Here is an 18,738-nt window from a genome sequence, read left to right as displayed (position 1 = left end):
GTGTTTATTCTATTAAACAACTCTTTAGGTAGCTGGGCTTACATAAATATGCTTATAGAAAGTGCCAGTGATACCCATAATTCTGACATACCCATGAATTTCTGGCAGATAATTTTTAGGATGTAATTTTTTGTGGCTTGTCTCTGACCATAATGTAATTCTTGTGTGGAGTTTGAGCAAAGTTCTTTCAATATCTGTGACATTTTCACAGCTGAAGCAAAATCAGTTTCTGTATTATGTGAATTTATTTTAATGACCAGATATGTGACAAAATAGCTTAAAAATTTATGATTAAAAGCTCCCAATTACAGTTGAATTATTAAGTAGAAAAAACTTGTTTACCAAAAGTTAAAACTGATGGAGTTATGTTTTCTGTCATGAATTTATGAATCTGAGGTATTCAGTACTAGACCTTATTTTTAAAAAGTACAAAGAATCTCAGGCTGGTTTCAGCAAGAGTGAAGGTCTTCAGATAGATGGATACTGAGGTGGTAAGTGGTAGTGTTGTTCAAGAGAGGAAGCAAATTTCAGGCGCATTTCTGTTCAGTTCACACTTATCATGCCGGACTCCTTAATCAGAACATGTGACTAATGGATCATTTTCAAAGAATTATGAGCAATTGGAATTGTGACTATTTATAGGCCAGTTGCAGTCATGTCTGACTTCCATGTTTCTTAGCGCATTTATTGTATGAGTGGTATCAGCAGGAACTCTGCATTTACATCCCCATGTTACTGTTTTTAATAAATACTCTTTTTTTTAATGAAACTTGCCCATTTTTTCCCTTTGCATTGTTTTCATGCTTGCAAAGTTAAAACTACCACTATCCTTTCTTCTGAAGATAACACTTCCATGATTAGAGTATGAAATTGCCCATTGATGCAAGTGGGTAGAACATGCGTAAATGGTTTAACAGAAGGGAATAATGTAACTGTGGGCTGGCTGGATTAATGGAAGCTCTTTGTTCCCAGCTGTCTGGGATATCCATGTACATTTCTTTAATGCTTATTATCACAACTTTGGGTTTTTTAACCTACATACTATAGGTTAAAAAATAATGCCTATTTTGTGTTCCATGCAAAATTAAGTGGGAACGGCATGACTGTTTGCTCCTTCATATTGTCCTCTCTTTTTTGTGGAGGATCATGTCCAATGAAGACTTACAGTTCTGTTTTCCATCTGAGTCATTGATCCTTTAGTTGATAACAGCCACAAATGAACTGTATGCTATTTCCCTTTATGTCTGACATGAATATTGGGGAATGTAAGTTAAAATTTTGATTTCTTTCTGCAGCCAACAAAACTGGTGACTGGAAAACTTTCTTGTTAGGCTTTTGAGCATTCTTTTTACTTCCAAGTAAGAAGTAAAACCTTGAGAAACCTTGAGAAACCAAATTTTATTTGTATGATCTCTTTTGTGCTTCTCACAATATATAATTACAAACATCATGACACAGATTAGAACAAGAGCCTGTAACTGTCGTGTGTTCAGCAGTGGTTCCCTACCTTCTAAAAATATATTAAACATAAGCATTTGACACTATGCCCTTATGTCCATCAAACTTTAGAAGTTTGTTGTTCATGATAGAGAACTGAAGGCGCAGAGTTGCTGGGTAGTGCCTGGATGAAGGAGTGGAAACCCTGAACCACAAGCTGCTCTCTTCTCTCAGGTCTTGAAAGCACCCTGTTATGCCTTTTCTATTACATTCATGCAGGTATAAGGAATGGCTGGAGACTCTGGGGGACAGATGCACCAGCATAAGGGAGCGTTTGCTCTCTATATTTGTTTGCACATAAGCTTTTAGTGGTGTTATCACAGTAGGTTAGAGATTGGAAGGGACCTCAAAAGATCATCTAGTCCAATCCCCCTGCTGGAGCAGGAACACCTAGGTAAGGCTACACAGGAACGTGTCCAGGCGGGTCTTGAACGTCTCCAAAGAAGGAGATTCCACAACCTCCCTGGTAGAATACCTCTATATGGTATTCTGCCATTCTCTGTATCCTACAGGTTATCCATGCTGCCTGTACTGTGCTTTTATGAGGTGTCTCTAATTCTTATAAAGTCCTATAGTTATTACCTGACTTAATCCTTACAGGTGTATTACATTAATAATATTTATCCTCATGAGGGCCTAAAAATGTTCTGAGGGTCTTTGGTTGTGCCTATTGAAACCAATGGTAATACTTATACTGTTTTTTTAAACCAAATTTTATCTGATTTTTTTGAACTATGAAATTTTCAAGGTCAGTGTAGTATGCTGGTGAGTTGCAAATGGGTTTATGTGATCTGGAAAGCCTTAAAATTTCTTTTCCTTTGTAGCTCACTGAACTTTTTTATCTTCCTTCTTGTACTGTGCCTTTTCTAAGTCATTAGATTTTCAGTGGTGACAGTGTAATAGCAAACACTTTACACTGAACTGTTCTTGAAAAAGAATAAAAGAAACTATGACAGGCCTTTTCATGCTGGGTGTAAGTGTAACAGTAGGAATTCATGCCTATTTTGGATAGTTTTGTTATCATCAGTAAATAAGTGTGTCTTTCCATGGGTGATACTCTAAATGACCATTGACAGTGTCAGTATACATACTCCTCCTCACTGCAGATCACATCATTGTTTTCCCTTAACAGTACCTGTAAGGACTCCTTGCCCACCCCTCCGTTATCCTCAGAGGGAGGAGTGTGTTACAGCATGAACTGTGGGATGCTCAGGGGCATGTTTGCTCCTCCAGCCACTCTACAGAGATGAACCACTTCTGCTTAGGCAGATTTTCTTCTGCACGATTGATTATTCTGTATCCTGTTCATTTTTTTTTAAAGCAGTAATGTCTTTATAATTTATATCTATTGCTGTGAGACTGGGAAGGTTTGAATTCCATCTTTGATCCATATGTGAAGTATTTTTATTGCTTAGAAAGTGATGTATTCCTGAGTGAAAGTGATGTATTCCTGAGTGCTCTGTTTGCTGTTCTTTTAAATTTAGCGAGTGAAGGGGTTGGATGCCTGGGTTGCGCAGGAGTGGAGCTGAGAAAGCTGTGAAGGCTTCATCTGGCTCAGGTGTCTGAGGTTGCAGTGAGCCTCTTGGTCATTGCTAGGGATCAGCTCCACCACGGGATCAGCTCCACCACGCTGTGCACTCCTGGAACCAAACTGATTGGGATGCTGCTCCTAGGATGACTCCTCAGGGAGGTGTCTGTCTCTTTCTCCAGGTTTGTCCTGGTAAAGACAAGACCAGCGGGGCCCGTAGGGTTACCACTGACCTGTGGCATGAATGAAGCTTGTGTGTTGCCACTGACTCCACAGGACTGACTTACCGAATGCACACCAAGACATAAAGCATGTATCAGTTTTCTCCAGTCCAGCAACTGTGTGATTTATAGTTCTGTCAGATCCCTTGGCACCAGCTGGGGATACCTCTGTAGAAGTGACGTTTTGTTCTCAGTAGTAACACACAGAACTTTGTTCAAGAAAATGAATTTAACTTGTTAAAGTGCTATGTTGTTTAAGCCTCATCATTGATGCCTCAACACCAGAAATAATTATAGCACCTTGGTGCTGTGGTACAGTCCCTAGGATGTGAATGTGGATATGAAAGTTAATGTTCTCTTGGGCACTTCCTCTGGGGGGTGGTAGTAGTGTTCAGTTGGAAATGTGTCTTATTACAGAAGGGGGAAAAGGAGCTGTGAGTATTGTAAGAGCAATGGTCATTCATTGCACCTGATGCATTGTTGGATTCTTGATGTAAATACTGAGGACACAGTTTTCTCTGTTTATTTTAACCAACACTAGTACTGGATGCCTCAGTTCAACTGCTTAATTGGGAAGGAGGTAGATCTGTATTTCGCTTCAGGATGTGGGCTCAAATCTGTGAGGGGCATTGGGACATAACACCAATAATGTGCTCAGGGCTACAATCAATAGCATTTTTTTTTCTTTTATGCATTTGTCTGTCTGCAGTTCCTTCAGTCTTCACCAGCATGCTGAAGGTACATGCTGCTAATGTTAAGCATTTGGAAATATTTTTTTTCTGGATTTTAATAATTATTCCTCTGTAATCCCACTATTACCCAGACTTTTCAGTTACTCCATATTATTGATTTCTTTGTGCATTTATAAGTCAAATCTTGTATCATCACAGGCTATAAAGTTCACTTTATCAGTTGTTGACTTCAGAACAATGAATTCTAGTTTATAGTAAGTCAATGGTTTACCTGCTGGTCAACCATTAAGCATCAATGTCTTCTTTGACAAGTGGTGTGCTGAATTTTTGTGATATTTCACATTAGATTTTACTTACAGTTCTAGCTTCATTGTAGTCTTCTGTGATAAATCTGCACAGCAAGCAGACCATTATTCTTCAGGTTCTGCAACACTTTCCTTGTGACAGGACCATTCCAAAATGTGCAAAATCTCCAGTTTCTCCACTGATCTTCAAGAACAGGGACATAACATGTTTCCTTTACTCAGTGGCAACAGAAAAGCCTTGATCTTGCCTGTGCACTTTCTAAAGCAGTTCTGTAGTTGCTCTTTTTGATAATCATTCAGACATCCCTTGCCAGGTAACTAATGGCGTCAGGAGAACAACATAGAACTACATATAATGTTAATATTATTGTCTAGGGAACTCTGTACAAATTAAATCATGAAATTCTGTAGCACTGCTGCTTAAACACAGGGTGTTTATGAAAGAATACAATTTCCTTGGGGTTCCTTCACCTTTCTCTGTGGCCTTGATTATTCTAAGTTTTATCTCTAAAAGAACATTCTGTTACAAATGACTGTTTTGGCTGAAGAAGCTAGATGCCTCTGCTTTATCCTAAGGGTTCATATCCTCTCCTTTGGTATTTTACAGAGTTGTTGCTGAAGAGCATCTGTAGGTAATTCCATTCCCTGGAGAAAAAGCCTGCACTGTAAGCCTGAACTCTAGCACCCTGCAAAGTGAGATGTTAGCTCTTTGTTTAACTTGTGCTATAATCCTAGGAGCAATTCTGAGAAGTGGTCACCTGGGATACATGATTTCCTAGGATATTGGTTTCATTAAGTGTGTCTGTCTCAGGTTAGAATTTTATTTCCCCCTCGTTGTAGTTTACAGAGGGAGCGAGTGTTGTTACCACTTCTCTCAAAGAGTAAAAATAGATCTTTTCTCCCTTCCGTTCAGTAAAAATTTCATTAGTATAATGTTTCCCCGAAAGTATGGACCTGTTTTGTGTGTATAGCTGATGAAGAGGAAACCAAGTTAGAAATGTGACTTTTATGTTTAGCTCTTAGAATGGCAAGTCCACTTTTATTCAGAAGTTTTCTGGTGTGGGTGCAGTTGCTGAGAAAGTTGCTGTATTTGCAGTCACCAGCTTTCTTTGCAGTCACCAGCTTTCTGCTGCTGTTTGAGAGTTTAATTTTCTGCTGAAACGTAGTTTGTGATTGTGTGTGGGAGCATGAGAACTGATCTCAGTGGAGATCCTGGATATTGAGACAAGAGACTACTTGAGGATGGTGTAAAACAAAGAGCTCTGCAGAACAGGGACTGGAATACAGCAGTAAAGTATTTGTGGAGATGCAGTCAGCTTTTTCCAAGACAATTATTAGAGAGTTTTTGCAGAACTCTGGAAGCCATTCATGCATGGATCCTTTCATCATTTAAGAGGAAAGAGTACTATCTTTCTTGGTCAGCTGCAGGTGGATAAGCATGCTTTTGTCGCCACAGCCATTTGGGTATGGACTGGGAAGTCCAAAACAACTGTCTTAACATTCTGAGACTACTTGAGGTCATGTTGCCAGGGATTCACTAATGATCTTCTCCTGCAAGCATTATGTCGTTTTTCATTTTTAGCCAGCTTCTCTTCCAGTTCAGTGTGGTTTTAAGTAGGTGCTGAGAAAATGGAGTTAAGCGGTGGTAACCAGCGTAAGAGTAATACAACTTGGAATGTCCCGCATGAGTTGTTGGCACCTCATCTAGCCATTCTGCATCATCTTATAATAGGGGAGCGAAACAGCACTGTGGGCATCCGTGATATCTATAAATAGAAAAAGAAATAAAACTGGTTTTACAGCATGCAAGAAAAGGTAGATTCACAACCGTTTGTGTGCTCACCAATTTATCTCTTGAGTATAGTAATATTCAGTTCATAATGGTACCAAATATATATGTGTGGGAGGGGTGGAGGGTGGTTAGAAAGCTGGGAATAAAGATGAGTGTTTTTTTTTTTTCAGTTGAGTACACTGTCTGCATTTACCTTTGACTAAGGACTTCCTGAGAAATACTAGTTCCAAGTAGAAGTAACTCATTAGCTGACTAAATGGAGGTTTCTAGATGTTTTCTTTTGGGATTTTTTTGCCTCTCTTAGATTAACTGGTTCTGTTAATGACCTTGATGCCTTTTTTCTTGTTGAGTGTTAAGTAGTCACAGTTATAGACTACTTCTGTTATTAGGGAATACAAGTGTGGTAATCCATTTTCTCAGGGTCATTACAATTCCAGTTCTTGGAAAGATATTTGTAGTTTATTTTTTGGCTTCTCATAGTTGGCTGCACCATTACAGATACGGGTGAGTATGTAGTGATTGCTATGTTGGGTGATTGCTTTCTTACCTTAGTATGTAGTACCAGTATTACTTCATAACAATAGTTTATATTCTGACTATGGAAAAGTAAACCAGCATATATTATTTCATAGTTATGACTTGTCTTCTAAACTTCCTTTGGCTATCTAAAGAGGATCCTGTCAGCAAAAACTCTTAAATGGATTTTCTGGAATTACTGAGAAACCAGATGTTCAAAATCAACCTTTTCAAAACTTGGCAGAAATATTTTCCATAATGTTTTTCATCTCCCTGTCTTCCTGTTTTATCTGGAACCTGTCTAGTAAATTTGGTTTTTCATATTTCTGATGTAGATTATGTGAACATGACTTACGCATTCGACCAAAGCCAGCATACCTAAAATCAGCATGCTAAAATTACAGGAGACAAGCTCCTTTAGCTTATTACCTCATTTAATTTTCCTTAACAGCCTGTGCCCAGGAGGAATGAAGAGCATCTCATTACAGAGTATTTTGCAGTGTAGAATGTAGGGCACTTTTGGAAAATGGGCAAAGGTGGGTTTAAGCTTCTTTCCCTTGGTCCCATCGCTGTCTTTTTTAGGTGCCAATCCTCACCTTGGTATTCTGAATCCCGTAAGGATGCAGGGTTTTCTGTGAACCCTGTTGAGACTGAATTTTGCACTCCCCTAGCTGCCTAAACCAAGTCTACCCCATATGTGGGAAAACCCCACTGGTTTTGACACAAGCCTCTGAGGAGCACTTGTAATCATGACTTAATTAGACATCATTCCACAGGTTACTAGGAGTATTCTAGATTTAGTATTATCTATACCTTCCTCATTTTGCTTGATGATTGATCATACTGCTGTTGGCAGGTTTTCACTTTGTCTTGGTCAGCTCAGTTCAGCTGTCAGGACACTGAGGCAAGCTTGTCAGAACCAATAATTTTGGCTTTGTCCCTAACCTCTCTACAGTCTTTGGCTTGGAAGTCACCTTCTCTTGTCTGCCTTTAATTTACTTTTTTTTCTGTTTTTTTTGAATCCTTTTGTATCTTTACATGCTTGTCATCAATGATTATTGTCTTTTCATGTCAAACCTGTTTTCTTTCCCTTACTGCTTCCTTCCTTTAGCTATCAAGATCTTGTGTTAGTCTTTAAAACACCAGCATATAAAAGAGCCATAAATATGTGGTTTCGTAAAGCCATGTTCTTTGTCTAATTTCATTAGCCTTTGTAACTCTGCAGATCTGTAACACTAGTCCTTCTCCTTTCCCTCCTTCTCACCCAGATAAATCAGGGTGGTGTTGGCTGTTTTACCTGGTGACCTTCTGGCAGACCTGAGTTCTGCTGTTTATTTTCCCCTCTTGAATTCTGTGTTTCTTATGCTTTTTTTTCAGATCTAGTCCTGCTTTTCCAAGTGCTCCATTAAAAGGCATAGGTATTCCCTCTCCTCCAGTACATTAGTTAGAGTGCATTGGAGAAGAGTGTCTTTCACGTCTTCCTCTTCTGTATGTCCTTACTTACCTTACTGTTGTGGGTTGACGCTGGCTGGAGGACAGCTGCTCACCAAGCTGGTCTATCACTCCCCATCTTCAACTGGATAGGAGGAGACAAAATATGATGAAAGGCTCATGGCTTGAGATAAGGACAGGGAGATCACTCAGCAAATACGATCATGGGCAAAACAGACTTGACTTGGGGAAATGAACTTTGAGTTCATTTTTCATTTCATTGAGATCAAATTAGAGTAGAATAATGAGAAATTAAATCTTAAAACACCTTTTCCCCTCCTCCCCCCCTTCTTCCTGGGCTCAACTTCAATCCTGATTTCTTTACTGTGTTACTCTCTTAAAAATGCATATATGTACATCTTGGGGGGTAGGATCTTGAGATGAACAGTTGTAGATTCAATTCTTAAAATGTTTGTATCAAATCAGGTTGCAGAGCTGTTTAGTATTTTAAGCTTATTTAAAATCCTTAAAAATACTTTGATGTAAAGCAATATTAAATCTGATTGTATAAAGCAGATACAAAATAGGCAAAAAGATTAGGTTGCATTGTTCAGAACATGTTTTCTCAATAGCTGCCATTTATATTTGCTCACTTTCTATGTAAGGGATAACTTTTCTAGTGGGAAAAGAATGTACTCTCTCCAAGGTCTTTCTGATGCTGACTTTTCAATAATAAGAAAAAAATACCTGATTGATGGCTACGAAGTATGAAATATGGGAGAAAGAGCTGGGTGCAGTTCTGGTTTTATGCTGCAGTATTAGCAAATATGAAGTTGAAATGTATGCAGAGAGCTCTGTGTCTGCTCAGACTTAGTCAAATATTTATGCATATTTCAGATATGTCCCAAATAACATACTGTAGCATGTGAACTGCTTGGATCCTTATGAGAACAGAAGGTTATACAAGTCAACATCAGAGTATATTGCTGTATGCTATGCTACTCCATATGCTGTATTAGAGAAACTTATAAAGTAAGTAGTATAGTAGATGGTATATACTGGCAAGCTGTTCTAGTGGAAGTACATCTTACTTTTGTAATGATTTTACTATTTACTAAATACCTGCAGTGTTGTATACACTGTAATGTGTGTTTGTGCTGGTTTTCACTAGCCAGACAGATGAAGTCAAATCATTTCCTGAGAAGCCAGACAAAACTGTCTCCTACCATCAGCCAGAAGCCTGGCTGGTTTTTTAGCTCCATCTTGACAAGTTATCCAAATATGAAAATAACTGAAATAGGACTAGAAAGAGGACTCAGTACTACATAAGTCCTCAAGGAAATTCTGTCAAAGCCCCTTTCTGGTTCCATACTTAAAAGTAACTTTCAGCTACTTGTGGTGAAGTTTGAACATACTCTTTCTGTGGAGGAGCTTGTTTAGCAATTCAAGCCCCTATGATTTCAGGGAAGAGCATGTCTTTGACCCAGCAATAAGCGTACTAGCTGTGATGCAGAGTGTTTTGGACTCTGGAGTGCAGGAAGTAACTGTGGCCTAACATCACAATTTTCACTGTGATGTACAAAGTAACATTAAGGAACTTCTGCAAGGTGCCCACACATAACTAACTCAATTGGGATAAAGTTGTCCAGAAAGTCCCGTGTGGGCCGTTGCGTTTCTTCAAATGGGCTTTCATAGGGTTAAGCTCAGTCTTAATGAAGTCCCTGTTTCAATGTGAGGATTGGTGAAACACAAACACCATGTAGACTTGTCAACGGAGAATCCTTGGGAGGCTCTGACTCACTGCTGGCATGGACCTCATTCAAAATGCTACATCTTATATTAGGCACTTCATGTTATTTAGAAATGCTGGAGGAAGTATCTTGAAGTTTGGCTAGTTAGAAATAGCATTGGTAGCAGATGGACAAGAGAAAACACTGTAGAAAAGTTGACTCTGTGAGCCTTACGAGCATGTGGTACATGCTGAGTAAGGACTTCCAACTCTGGCAAAAGGTTTTGCCATTGAGCTGCACAGCTGAGTAAAAACCCAGTATCTGGTATGTGATCATGACTATCTGGCAGTCTTTGGAGAATTTCAGTGTATACACAGAAAGTGAGAGTAGGTGACTCTTCTTCGTGAGCAGCTGATCTTGAAACAGACTGTTTGGCAGTGGTCCCAAGACTGATTCAGTCAGTCCCCACCTAAGGAACTGAAGGCCACCTTCCTGATAATTAAAAGGAAATAAGCTGCCTGAATTTTATCCAGCCTTGGATTTTTAGGCTGATGCCCTGGGCATTTAGTGATTTGTGTTAGGTAGTGGACCACTCAAAAGTTGTAACCCCATAAATCTGGTAGGTTGGAGGCGAATTTCTTCAATTTTTGGTTTGTATGTGAGTACATCTCAAGAATATTCATGTCTCTGTGATTGCCAGATCTTTTTTTTTCTGAGCATACATACTTTTATTCCAGTTTGGATAGCATTTGTTATGTAAATGCTCTATGTCTAAAATAGTAATAACATGGAATTGCAAGTTATCAGGCATTCTGTATATTAATTTGCCTAAATATGCATGAAGTTTAAAGTTTCAGTTTAGTGACCCTATCAGGTGTAGGGGTTTCACAGATGCCTTCTTTTTGACAGTATCATGGGAAATGATGATCCCAGTGATCATGCTTTGTTCCAAACTAGCTTACATATAAAGTAAACTTAACTCCATGGGGTTTTGCTCAAATGGTGGATCTCAGCAGTGCAGAGCAAGTCACTGTTGCCTTATTAGATCGCATGTAAAATCAGGTAACTTTCATCTCATTGTGCTCAGAGGAGAAAGTTGATCTCTTTTCTCTGGGTTGTTTTTCAGTCCTTATGTTTACTTATAGCTCCTCAATCTCATTTTCCATGTGGTCCAGTCAAAACTAGATCTAGGAATAATATGGAACTTGATAACTGCAAGCATCAGAGACTATGAGCAGTAATTTGTCATTGCTACCATCACTCACGGTAGCTTTTGTTTAAATAAAAGCTATGAAATCGGGATCGTGGGGTGCAGGGTTTTCTTCTGGTTCCTCCTGCAGTGGTAGGAACTGCAGGAAATCTCACACTGCTGTTAAGTTACCTTAGCAATTTTTGTATGCTAAACCAGGGAAATTGCATTCTTGCTGTATGAGGGGATGGGTTCATGAGTAACGGTCGTAGTTAGGGATATTTGTAGGGGTGTATGGCACGCTGATGTAGCTGCAGTGGCTAGGGATGGTCTGTTTTCACACTCCAGCCCGATTGTTATGCTGCCAAGACTGTAATCTTGATTTGTCCTGAATGGGATGCAGAGATATTTCCACAGCTCTTTTTCTCTTGTAAAATTCTCTGTAATATGCATTATCAATTGGGGGTTCTGTGTTTTGGAAAGGATACACACATATTGGTTGGTTTTCCTGCCATGTTTTACATGTAAGAGGATATTTCATGATGATATATGAATTTTCATTCATTTAATTATTGATAGTTTCTTATTTCCTTATACATTAAGGGAATAGATAGAGCATGACTAACATTTTTTGTGATTTTACAGTTACTAAATGTTAATTTTCATATTAGAATTAATTTGCATCTGAAGTGACTGTATTCCTGATTTTGAGTATCAAACATATTTACTTGCTGAAAACCAGAAAAATTACTTTACTTGGAGTGATGAATTAGAAATTGTAAAAGCTTTGCTGTCAAAGCAGTCCATCCAGTGCTGTATGCGGTTTTCGTTGCATGTGTATTTTAATAATGGACTGCCTTTGACAATTCAGATTTTTCCTACAAATACATTGTATTGATGTATTTGGGCTTGGTTTTGTCCATCTTTTGGATAATTATTTGTGAAACGTAACCTTCAGTTGGAAAAACTGAATAAAAATAGTTTCACCTCGTTGAGTTTAGCAACCTATGGAAAAATATGTACAGTGTTTGCATCACTATTTTTTTATGCCATAATTACACATGGGATGAAACAGATCCCTAAGAATGGTATTGGGACTGCTTTTTGCACAATGATGTGAGTATTGCATTCAGCAGTGATACATAGCAAAATGTGGCAGGCCATTTGAACTTGATAAAGTCACCATGTGTCATTGTGAGTGTGGAATGAGCTGGAGAGGTAGAAAAAAAAGAATACTGAACACTGAGTATTGCAGCCACCAACAGTGGAATGGTTCAAAATAGTGAATGTCTGCCTTAGACAAAAGAGATGGGGACCACAGACTGTCTCCCTAAAATATACAAAATGAACGAAGAAAGCGTGCTGTTGCACGAAAAAGCTGTCGTCATCATCTGATGATGAATTTCTTTATTTTTGAAGAAACATGGACTAAACAGAGAAGTGGGAGAACCAATCCTGCAGCTTGTTATAACTAACAGGACTCATCTCAAGAGGGAAGGATTTATCGCAGTCACATTCTTAATTAATCTTATGTTAATCTGGACATGCCATACAGGTCAGATGAATCACTTTGTAAATGTTCCAATTTCTCTCCATTGACTGCAGTTGGAATCCAGATGACTTCCGCAGGTGTGGTTGTGTACATAAGAGGCATATCATTTAGTTTTAGATGTGTTATGCCATCGGGATTCTCATGTGCCAAACCCCAATGTTATGTCATGAAATTCAGTGGACTGCAGTAATGTCAGAAACCATATTTCAAGAACAGAAGTAAGATGTTAGCAATTTTTTCCAAGGGACACCTAGGGGTATGCACTTAGGAATGAATATGTTACCAGACTGTGAGACAGGCTACTGAAATAAGCAATGAAGGAAATTCCATATTTAAAACAGCAGAGCTACAACATTGGTATAATCTTGAAGTTGTGACCCAAATGAAAGATTCATCCTTGATTATGACAGAAAGATAAGCCAAGGCATAATAAGTACTGAATTGTAACCAGAAGAGTTTTTCATCACAGATGAACATAAGAATAAATAATTTTAAAATTTGGGCAGATGGGCACTAGCCAAGAGAAGCTGCAATTCTTAAATACATTGTCTGTAATCAGTGAAGAAATGCTTAATGAAGGCATCTGCTGAATGAGACTGACTGAAATTGCCTTCTAGCAGAGAAGGAGTGAAGTTAGAGCAGAGACACTAGATGACACAAAAGACCTCAGGAATGTTCTCTCTTTGGACTGATCCTTCAGACCATTTGAAAGGGACTGGTAAGATGATTCAGGATGGGCCTGGATAAGGCTAAATTCAGTTTCTTTTATGTGGTCTGGAAGATTAAATGTTCAGCCAGGTTCTCTGAGACTTATCAGTTCTGGGATAAGAGTATTGGTGCTATTAAATTCCTGTTTTGTATATATATGTATATATATTTTTTTTCTTATGTAGAGGTTTTATTGCAGGTAAGGACAGGATGTAACTATACCTCAGGTTGAAACAGACTATTCGTACACTCAGTCTATATTTTTATCCAGATTTGTTGCCTCCCATGTACACATACACGGACTATGGCACAGAGGCTGATACCAGCTGAAACAGAGTAGATAGATGGGTTATGGTGCTTTTTTGGCATGTTACTATTATTGCTATTTAAATAAAATCCCCATAGGTTTATTTCAAACAAGAGTGAAGCAACGATAGTACTATAAAACAGTAATTTGGAACATTTTGTTTATGTAGATGTAAAATGTTATGGTTGTTCAACAGATTGCAGACTTCCTTTTGTGGGCATATGTGGGACCAAATCCAGTTCCTAGTAAGCTTGATAGGAATCTTTCAGTCAGCTCCAGAGGGACTTGTATCAAGTTTCTTTAAGTTTTTGAAAATGTTAAGTTTTATGAAGTTGACATTTTACTGAGTGCTGGGTGCTTGATACGGTGAGGACCAAGACTTTCTCTGGGACTCTGCATCATATGTGCAATGGTACACTTTGCCATGAAATTGTCTTACTTGGATAGGTAATGAGGAGGTTAATCGGTCTACCTGTTCACTACTTTAGAAGTTGTTTGTACAATAATATAGGAAATATGGGGCATAAACAAGAGGACCTGAAATCTTAATCAATGAGCAACGGTGTGGTTGAACTAGCATAGCAAAGACACAGGGGGAGGATAGGGAGGAGGAAGAGTCTGTTGCTATTGTGTATTGGGTTCAGACACTTCTGCTGTGATCCAGCTGTAGAGGGAGTTTATTATACTGATGCTTTGTGAGTAATTCTAAAAGGGAAAAAGCTTATGAGCTCTATCGCTATGCAGGCATTGCACTGACACCAAACAGATCAGGCCAGTGGGGATATTTATGGGCAGAATACAGGGGATGGGGATGGTGGGAGGTTTTAATTAATCAGTTATCTCTTGGAAATCAAAAAATGAGAACACCAACTGCCCAATGTGTTCTGCTATGTACTTAACCAAATTTTGAGGCAGTGGCAAGAGCAATTGAAGGGGAAGCTATTCTATTTAATACCAACTCTAAGGAAGAAACTGTTCAAGAATAGGGAAAGGAAAGGCAGTTGAGTGAGAATTACCCTGGCATGACAAAGCCTACAGATTTCAGGAAGCGGAAGAAGTTGAGTAAAAGAATCAGAACAACAAAAGAGGATATGAGAGGATTGTGGGCATAATCCCTTTGGAAAAGAGTCTGGAGAAAAGAACTTAAAGGAATTGGTTGTTCCTCAAAAAATATAAAGATAAAAAAATGCAAATTGCAAATTGAGACAGCACAGAAGGACAAAAAGCATAGTAAACCAAATCTGGATAAAATATAAGCCCCTCTTTTATATCAAGCACAAGAAGGAACAATGTAGAAAATTTGTTTGGATTACTCAGAATAAGGGCAAAAGAATAGCAAAAGATGTAGAGAAAAAAAGAAATAATCAAAGACAGCAAGGCCAAATATGTGAACAAGAAAATACTGTGTACAAAAAAGTCCTCAAACCAGGAGGAGTAACAGAAATCGTTCTGGAATTATATTTCTGGTAAGAGCACGTTCCAGGAAAGTGATGCTCTACTGCTTAACAGAAGCACATCAGTCTTTACTAATGGTATTAAGTGTATACGGAAAACTCGGTCTAAAATAGAGAAAGGACAAATCAGAGAGTACTTAATGTGTTTGGTGTTTTGAGGTTAGCTGTGCCTGAGACTTACTATACTTGGAAACTGGAAGAATTGGCTAAATCTGTCTCAGCCCCATTAGCAATTACCATTGAGAATTTGAAGAAGAAAAATGAGAGAGTAGAAAAAAAACACCCCAGAAAAATAGAAAACCTGATCCTTAAAAGGGTGCGGAAGCAACAGAGGGAAGGGGCCTATCACTGACTTACAGATCATTTTTGTTCTTAAAGAAATTACAGACAAATATTCAAACATTTTTTAAGTACTTGGAGGAAAGCAGCAAACAGCAATCAGCACGGGTCTGTTGGAACTATCTAATATCCTATAACAAGAGATTAAAACTTAGGGATGAAAGAAAAGGAGCAATTGTCCTACATTTTCACTTTAAGAAACTTCCAAATGCTGTCTCGCAAGACTCTCCTATTAACAATCTAGGGAACATTAAGCAGTGTCTTAATGTAAGTTGTTTGGGATATAGCTGCAAAACTGGTTGGATAAGGTAACCCTGAAGCAGCTATTGCAGTCTTACTGTCGTGTGTGTGTTTGTTTCACAAAAATTTATTTTAGACACTGTTCTGGTTTTTCAGTAGTAATTGGATTATGTATTAGAGAATATGCTTATTAAATCTGCCATTGTCACAAAGCTGAGAATGGATTGGAAGGATGCCAGAGGACAGGATTAGATCTGAAAATTATCTTGACATATTTGAGTAATGGCTTGGGCAATAAGGTAATATTTCATAGGGGTAAGTGCATGGTTCTACATGCAGAATAGCCCTATACAGAACACAGGGCAGCTGGTTAAGCAGTGGGTTTTGAGAACAATATGTAAGTCATGAATATTACATGGGTAAACATAATCAAGCTGTTGTGAAAAAGGTCTGGGTGGATGAAAAAGACATAAAGCCCCAGAATGTATGGAGTAATTAATCTGTTGTACTCGGTACTCTGCTCAGCCCAAGTACCGGGTCAAGTTTTGAGCATTCCACTTCAATAAAGGTAAGGATAATTGGAGGGAGTTCAGGGAACGGCAATGAGGGCAGTTAGAGGGCTGCAAAACATGACTTGTAAAGAAAAAAAAAAAAAAAAAGGAGAACCAGAATTAGTTATTCTAGAAAGTAAAAGGTAGGGAAGAAAAATTTTTGAGTCTGCAAAAAAACCCCAAACCAGCCAGCCAAACAGAAAAAGCCAAAACCCCATAATGTAAAACCACCTTGAGCTGAACACAGATGAAGGGAGTGATCTGATCCTGCATCCAGTATGGGTAGCTTAAATTCTAACAAGAAATTATTAGTTTAGATATCAGAAAATAAAAATCTGATAGAATGGTAAGATCACTTGGAACAGGTTAGGTGACAAATTTTTAAGTATGTTAGAGGTCTTTTAAAGCACTGAAAACATGGCTAAAAATGATGTACGAATACACAAAGTTTGTTTCACCAGCAGTTTAGAAATTACCTGCTATGGAACCTGTCAGCAGTATCTGCTGTTATTCTTTACTGTGTTATATTACTGCATATTGCTACTGTGGCACACGATGCATTTTCTGTTCTGTAAATCACGTGCAAGATTATTGTACTTTGAATTAATTTTATACATTTTATTATTATTATTATTATTTCAGTGTGTGCGGAAGCTTACAATCCTGATGAGGAAGACGACGATGCAGAATCAAGGGTATTTAATGCTTTGAGTCAAATACTTATTTTTTTATCAGTTCTTGGGCATTAAATTTAGGCAGAAAAATGTAACCAGCCTTACCATTCCTTTCCAGAACCATTTTTTATAATATACTTTAATAATCTCTTGGGGTTTTGAAGGAACATTTAAAAATCCTCTGTAATAGTCACCCATGTAGGATGTGATGTAACTACTATTCTAAATCAGCACACCTTTGATAAGTGGTCTGTTAATGAAACATTTGTGTGCAACTGTTTGCCCAGAGAGCACCTGCTCCTAAAAGTACTTATTTGATGTCCCTATAATCTTGCAATATTTTCATAAGGCAGAAAAAAAAGGTAAATTATACAATTGCTAAGGTTTTCAGATGTACAATACAATAAGTACCTATATTTATTTCTTTTACTTATGTCACCCTTTTAAAGGCATTTACGTAACTTTTAATATGAAATAGCGTAAGTATGACTTTCAAGACAAGTCTAAACGTTTATATTCTACCTCGTTTCTGGCATGTAAAACTGCCAAAAAGATTATCCTGTAGTATCACAGCTTTGGAACCTAGCGTATCTTTTTAAGCATGAGTTCAACTTGACTGATATTCACATTAACCAGACACTGTTAATTTAATAGATCTCTGTCTCATTTGGATAGTGCTGATTCTGTTGTTTACTCAGTGAAACTTCTGAGATAAATTTAACACGGATCCTATTTCACAAAGTAGTCTTTGGGAGGTAGTCATGGAAATGGCTAACTGTAACAGTGGTGCTTTTTATAAAACATGCATGCTCCAAATATAATTAGAGAGTAGTAGAGTAATGTTTATGCAGCAAAACTTAACATTAAGGTATCCAGAATGTCTTAGGGAAATGAACTGGATTCTACAAACGTAAAGATCTCATTTGCTAATGCTGTGGTGATATAATATTATCGTTGAGTGTTTTATTTAAATATTAAAGGTTTTAAAATGAAAGTGCTGTGAAGCATGGCCAAAGTATTGGGTAAAATGCCTAGTTAGCTGAATTAGCTCAGTCCTTCAGCTGGTGTTGCTGTATGAACCACTTTAAAGGTTTTTCTATTATATCTCTCAGATTATTCACCCTAAAACAGATGATCAACGAAACAGACTGCAGGAGGCATGCAAGGACATTCTTCTTTTCAAGAACCTAGATCCGGTAAGAAATTCTTTGTAATGAACCCATTTGGCAGTGCTGCTAAGAATTAATTCTGTTCAACTTTTGAATAGAAGTTTACAGATTTGACTTTTTGAAGCCCTTAAGTATGCTTTCTTGACCATGTCATAAACTTCAAAAATGCTACTTTTATAACCGATGTCATATATATGACTTTCATTCACCACCATGAATGACAGTCTTGAAGCCCGTTAATATGAATGTATACATTAATTTGATTGTAAAGTACTGTATTTTCTTACTTTAAATCTTGTTGCTGTACATTGAATATAAACTCATCAGTTAACTGCAATGTTTAAGATGTTTCTACTGGTTACTTTTCATTCTCCAAAAGTGTGCTGAGTGCTCCATCAAAACCTGAAATTATCCCCAAAGCCTACAGTTTATCGATAGATGTAATTGAACAACCAAGTTAAGAAATAGAGGGAAAGAGAAAGGCAGTAGTGAAGTGTTAACATTGTTATTTCACTTGATACAGATACTGTAAAACCACAACAGATATTTTTTTTTCTGCACAGATAATTTCCTTCTATTGCCCATAAAACAATTATGGGCTTTTAAGAAAGCCGAAATGCAGTGAATGAGTGATCTGGATCAGACAAAGGTGATAATGCTACTAAAGAAGCACAGGGCTGTTTAAGGAAAAAGGCGAGTGTGTCAATCAAAACCTGCATACTGAGGTTGGAATGACTCAGAGCACAGCAAATGCTTTCCCAAGAGAATTGATTCAGTGCTGTCAGGGGAGGGAGCATTGGGGGAAAGGGAAATAATTATGCAGAATGTTAAGCATGAGAACAA

At 37.9% G+C, this 18,738-nt stretch overlaps 1 protein-coding gene across 1 annotated transcript in view; it reads left to right on the top strand.

The window, feature by feature from the left end:
- PRKAR2B (protein kinase cAMP-dependent type II regulatory subunit beta) overlaps positions 1 to 18,738 on the top strand; it is an 83,142-nt gene that overhangs the window by 46,050 nt on the left and 18,354 nt on the right. Inside the window, exons 3-4 of the mRNA XM_061366269.1 lie at positions 16,695 to 16,747; positions 17,839 to 17,922. Coding sequence (XP_061222253.1) covers positions 16,695 to 16,747; positions 17,839 to 17,922 — 137 coding nt within the window. The remainder of the gene's footprint in view (positions 1 to 16,694; positions 16,748 to 17,838; positions 17,923 to 18,738) is intronic.

The sequence above is a fragment of the Neopsephotus bourkii genome, unplaced genomic scaffold (genome assembly GCF_033783945.1).
Source record: "Neopsephotus bourkii isolate Nb327-2 ecotype Australia unplaced genomic scaffold, CSIRO-AGI_Nbou_v1 NB_1328, whole genome shotgun sequence".
NCBI classification, from domain to species: Eukaryota; Metazoa; Chordata; class Aves; order Psittaciformes; family Psittacidae; genus Neopsephotus; species Neopsephotus bourkii.
This window is presented reverse-complemented; position numbering and strand designations above follow the sequence as displayed.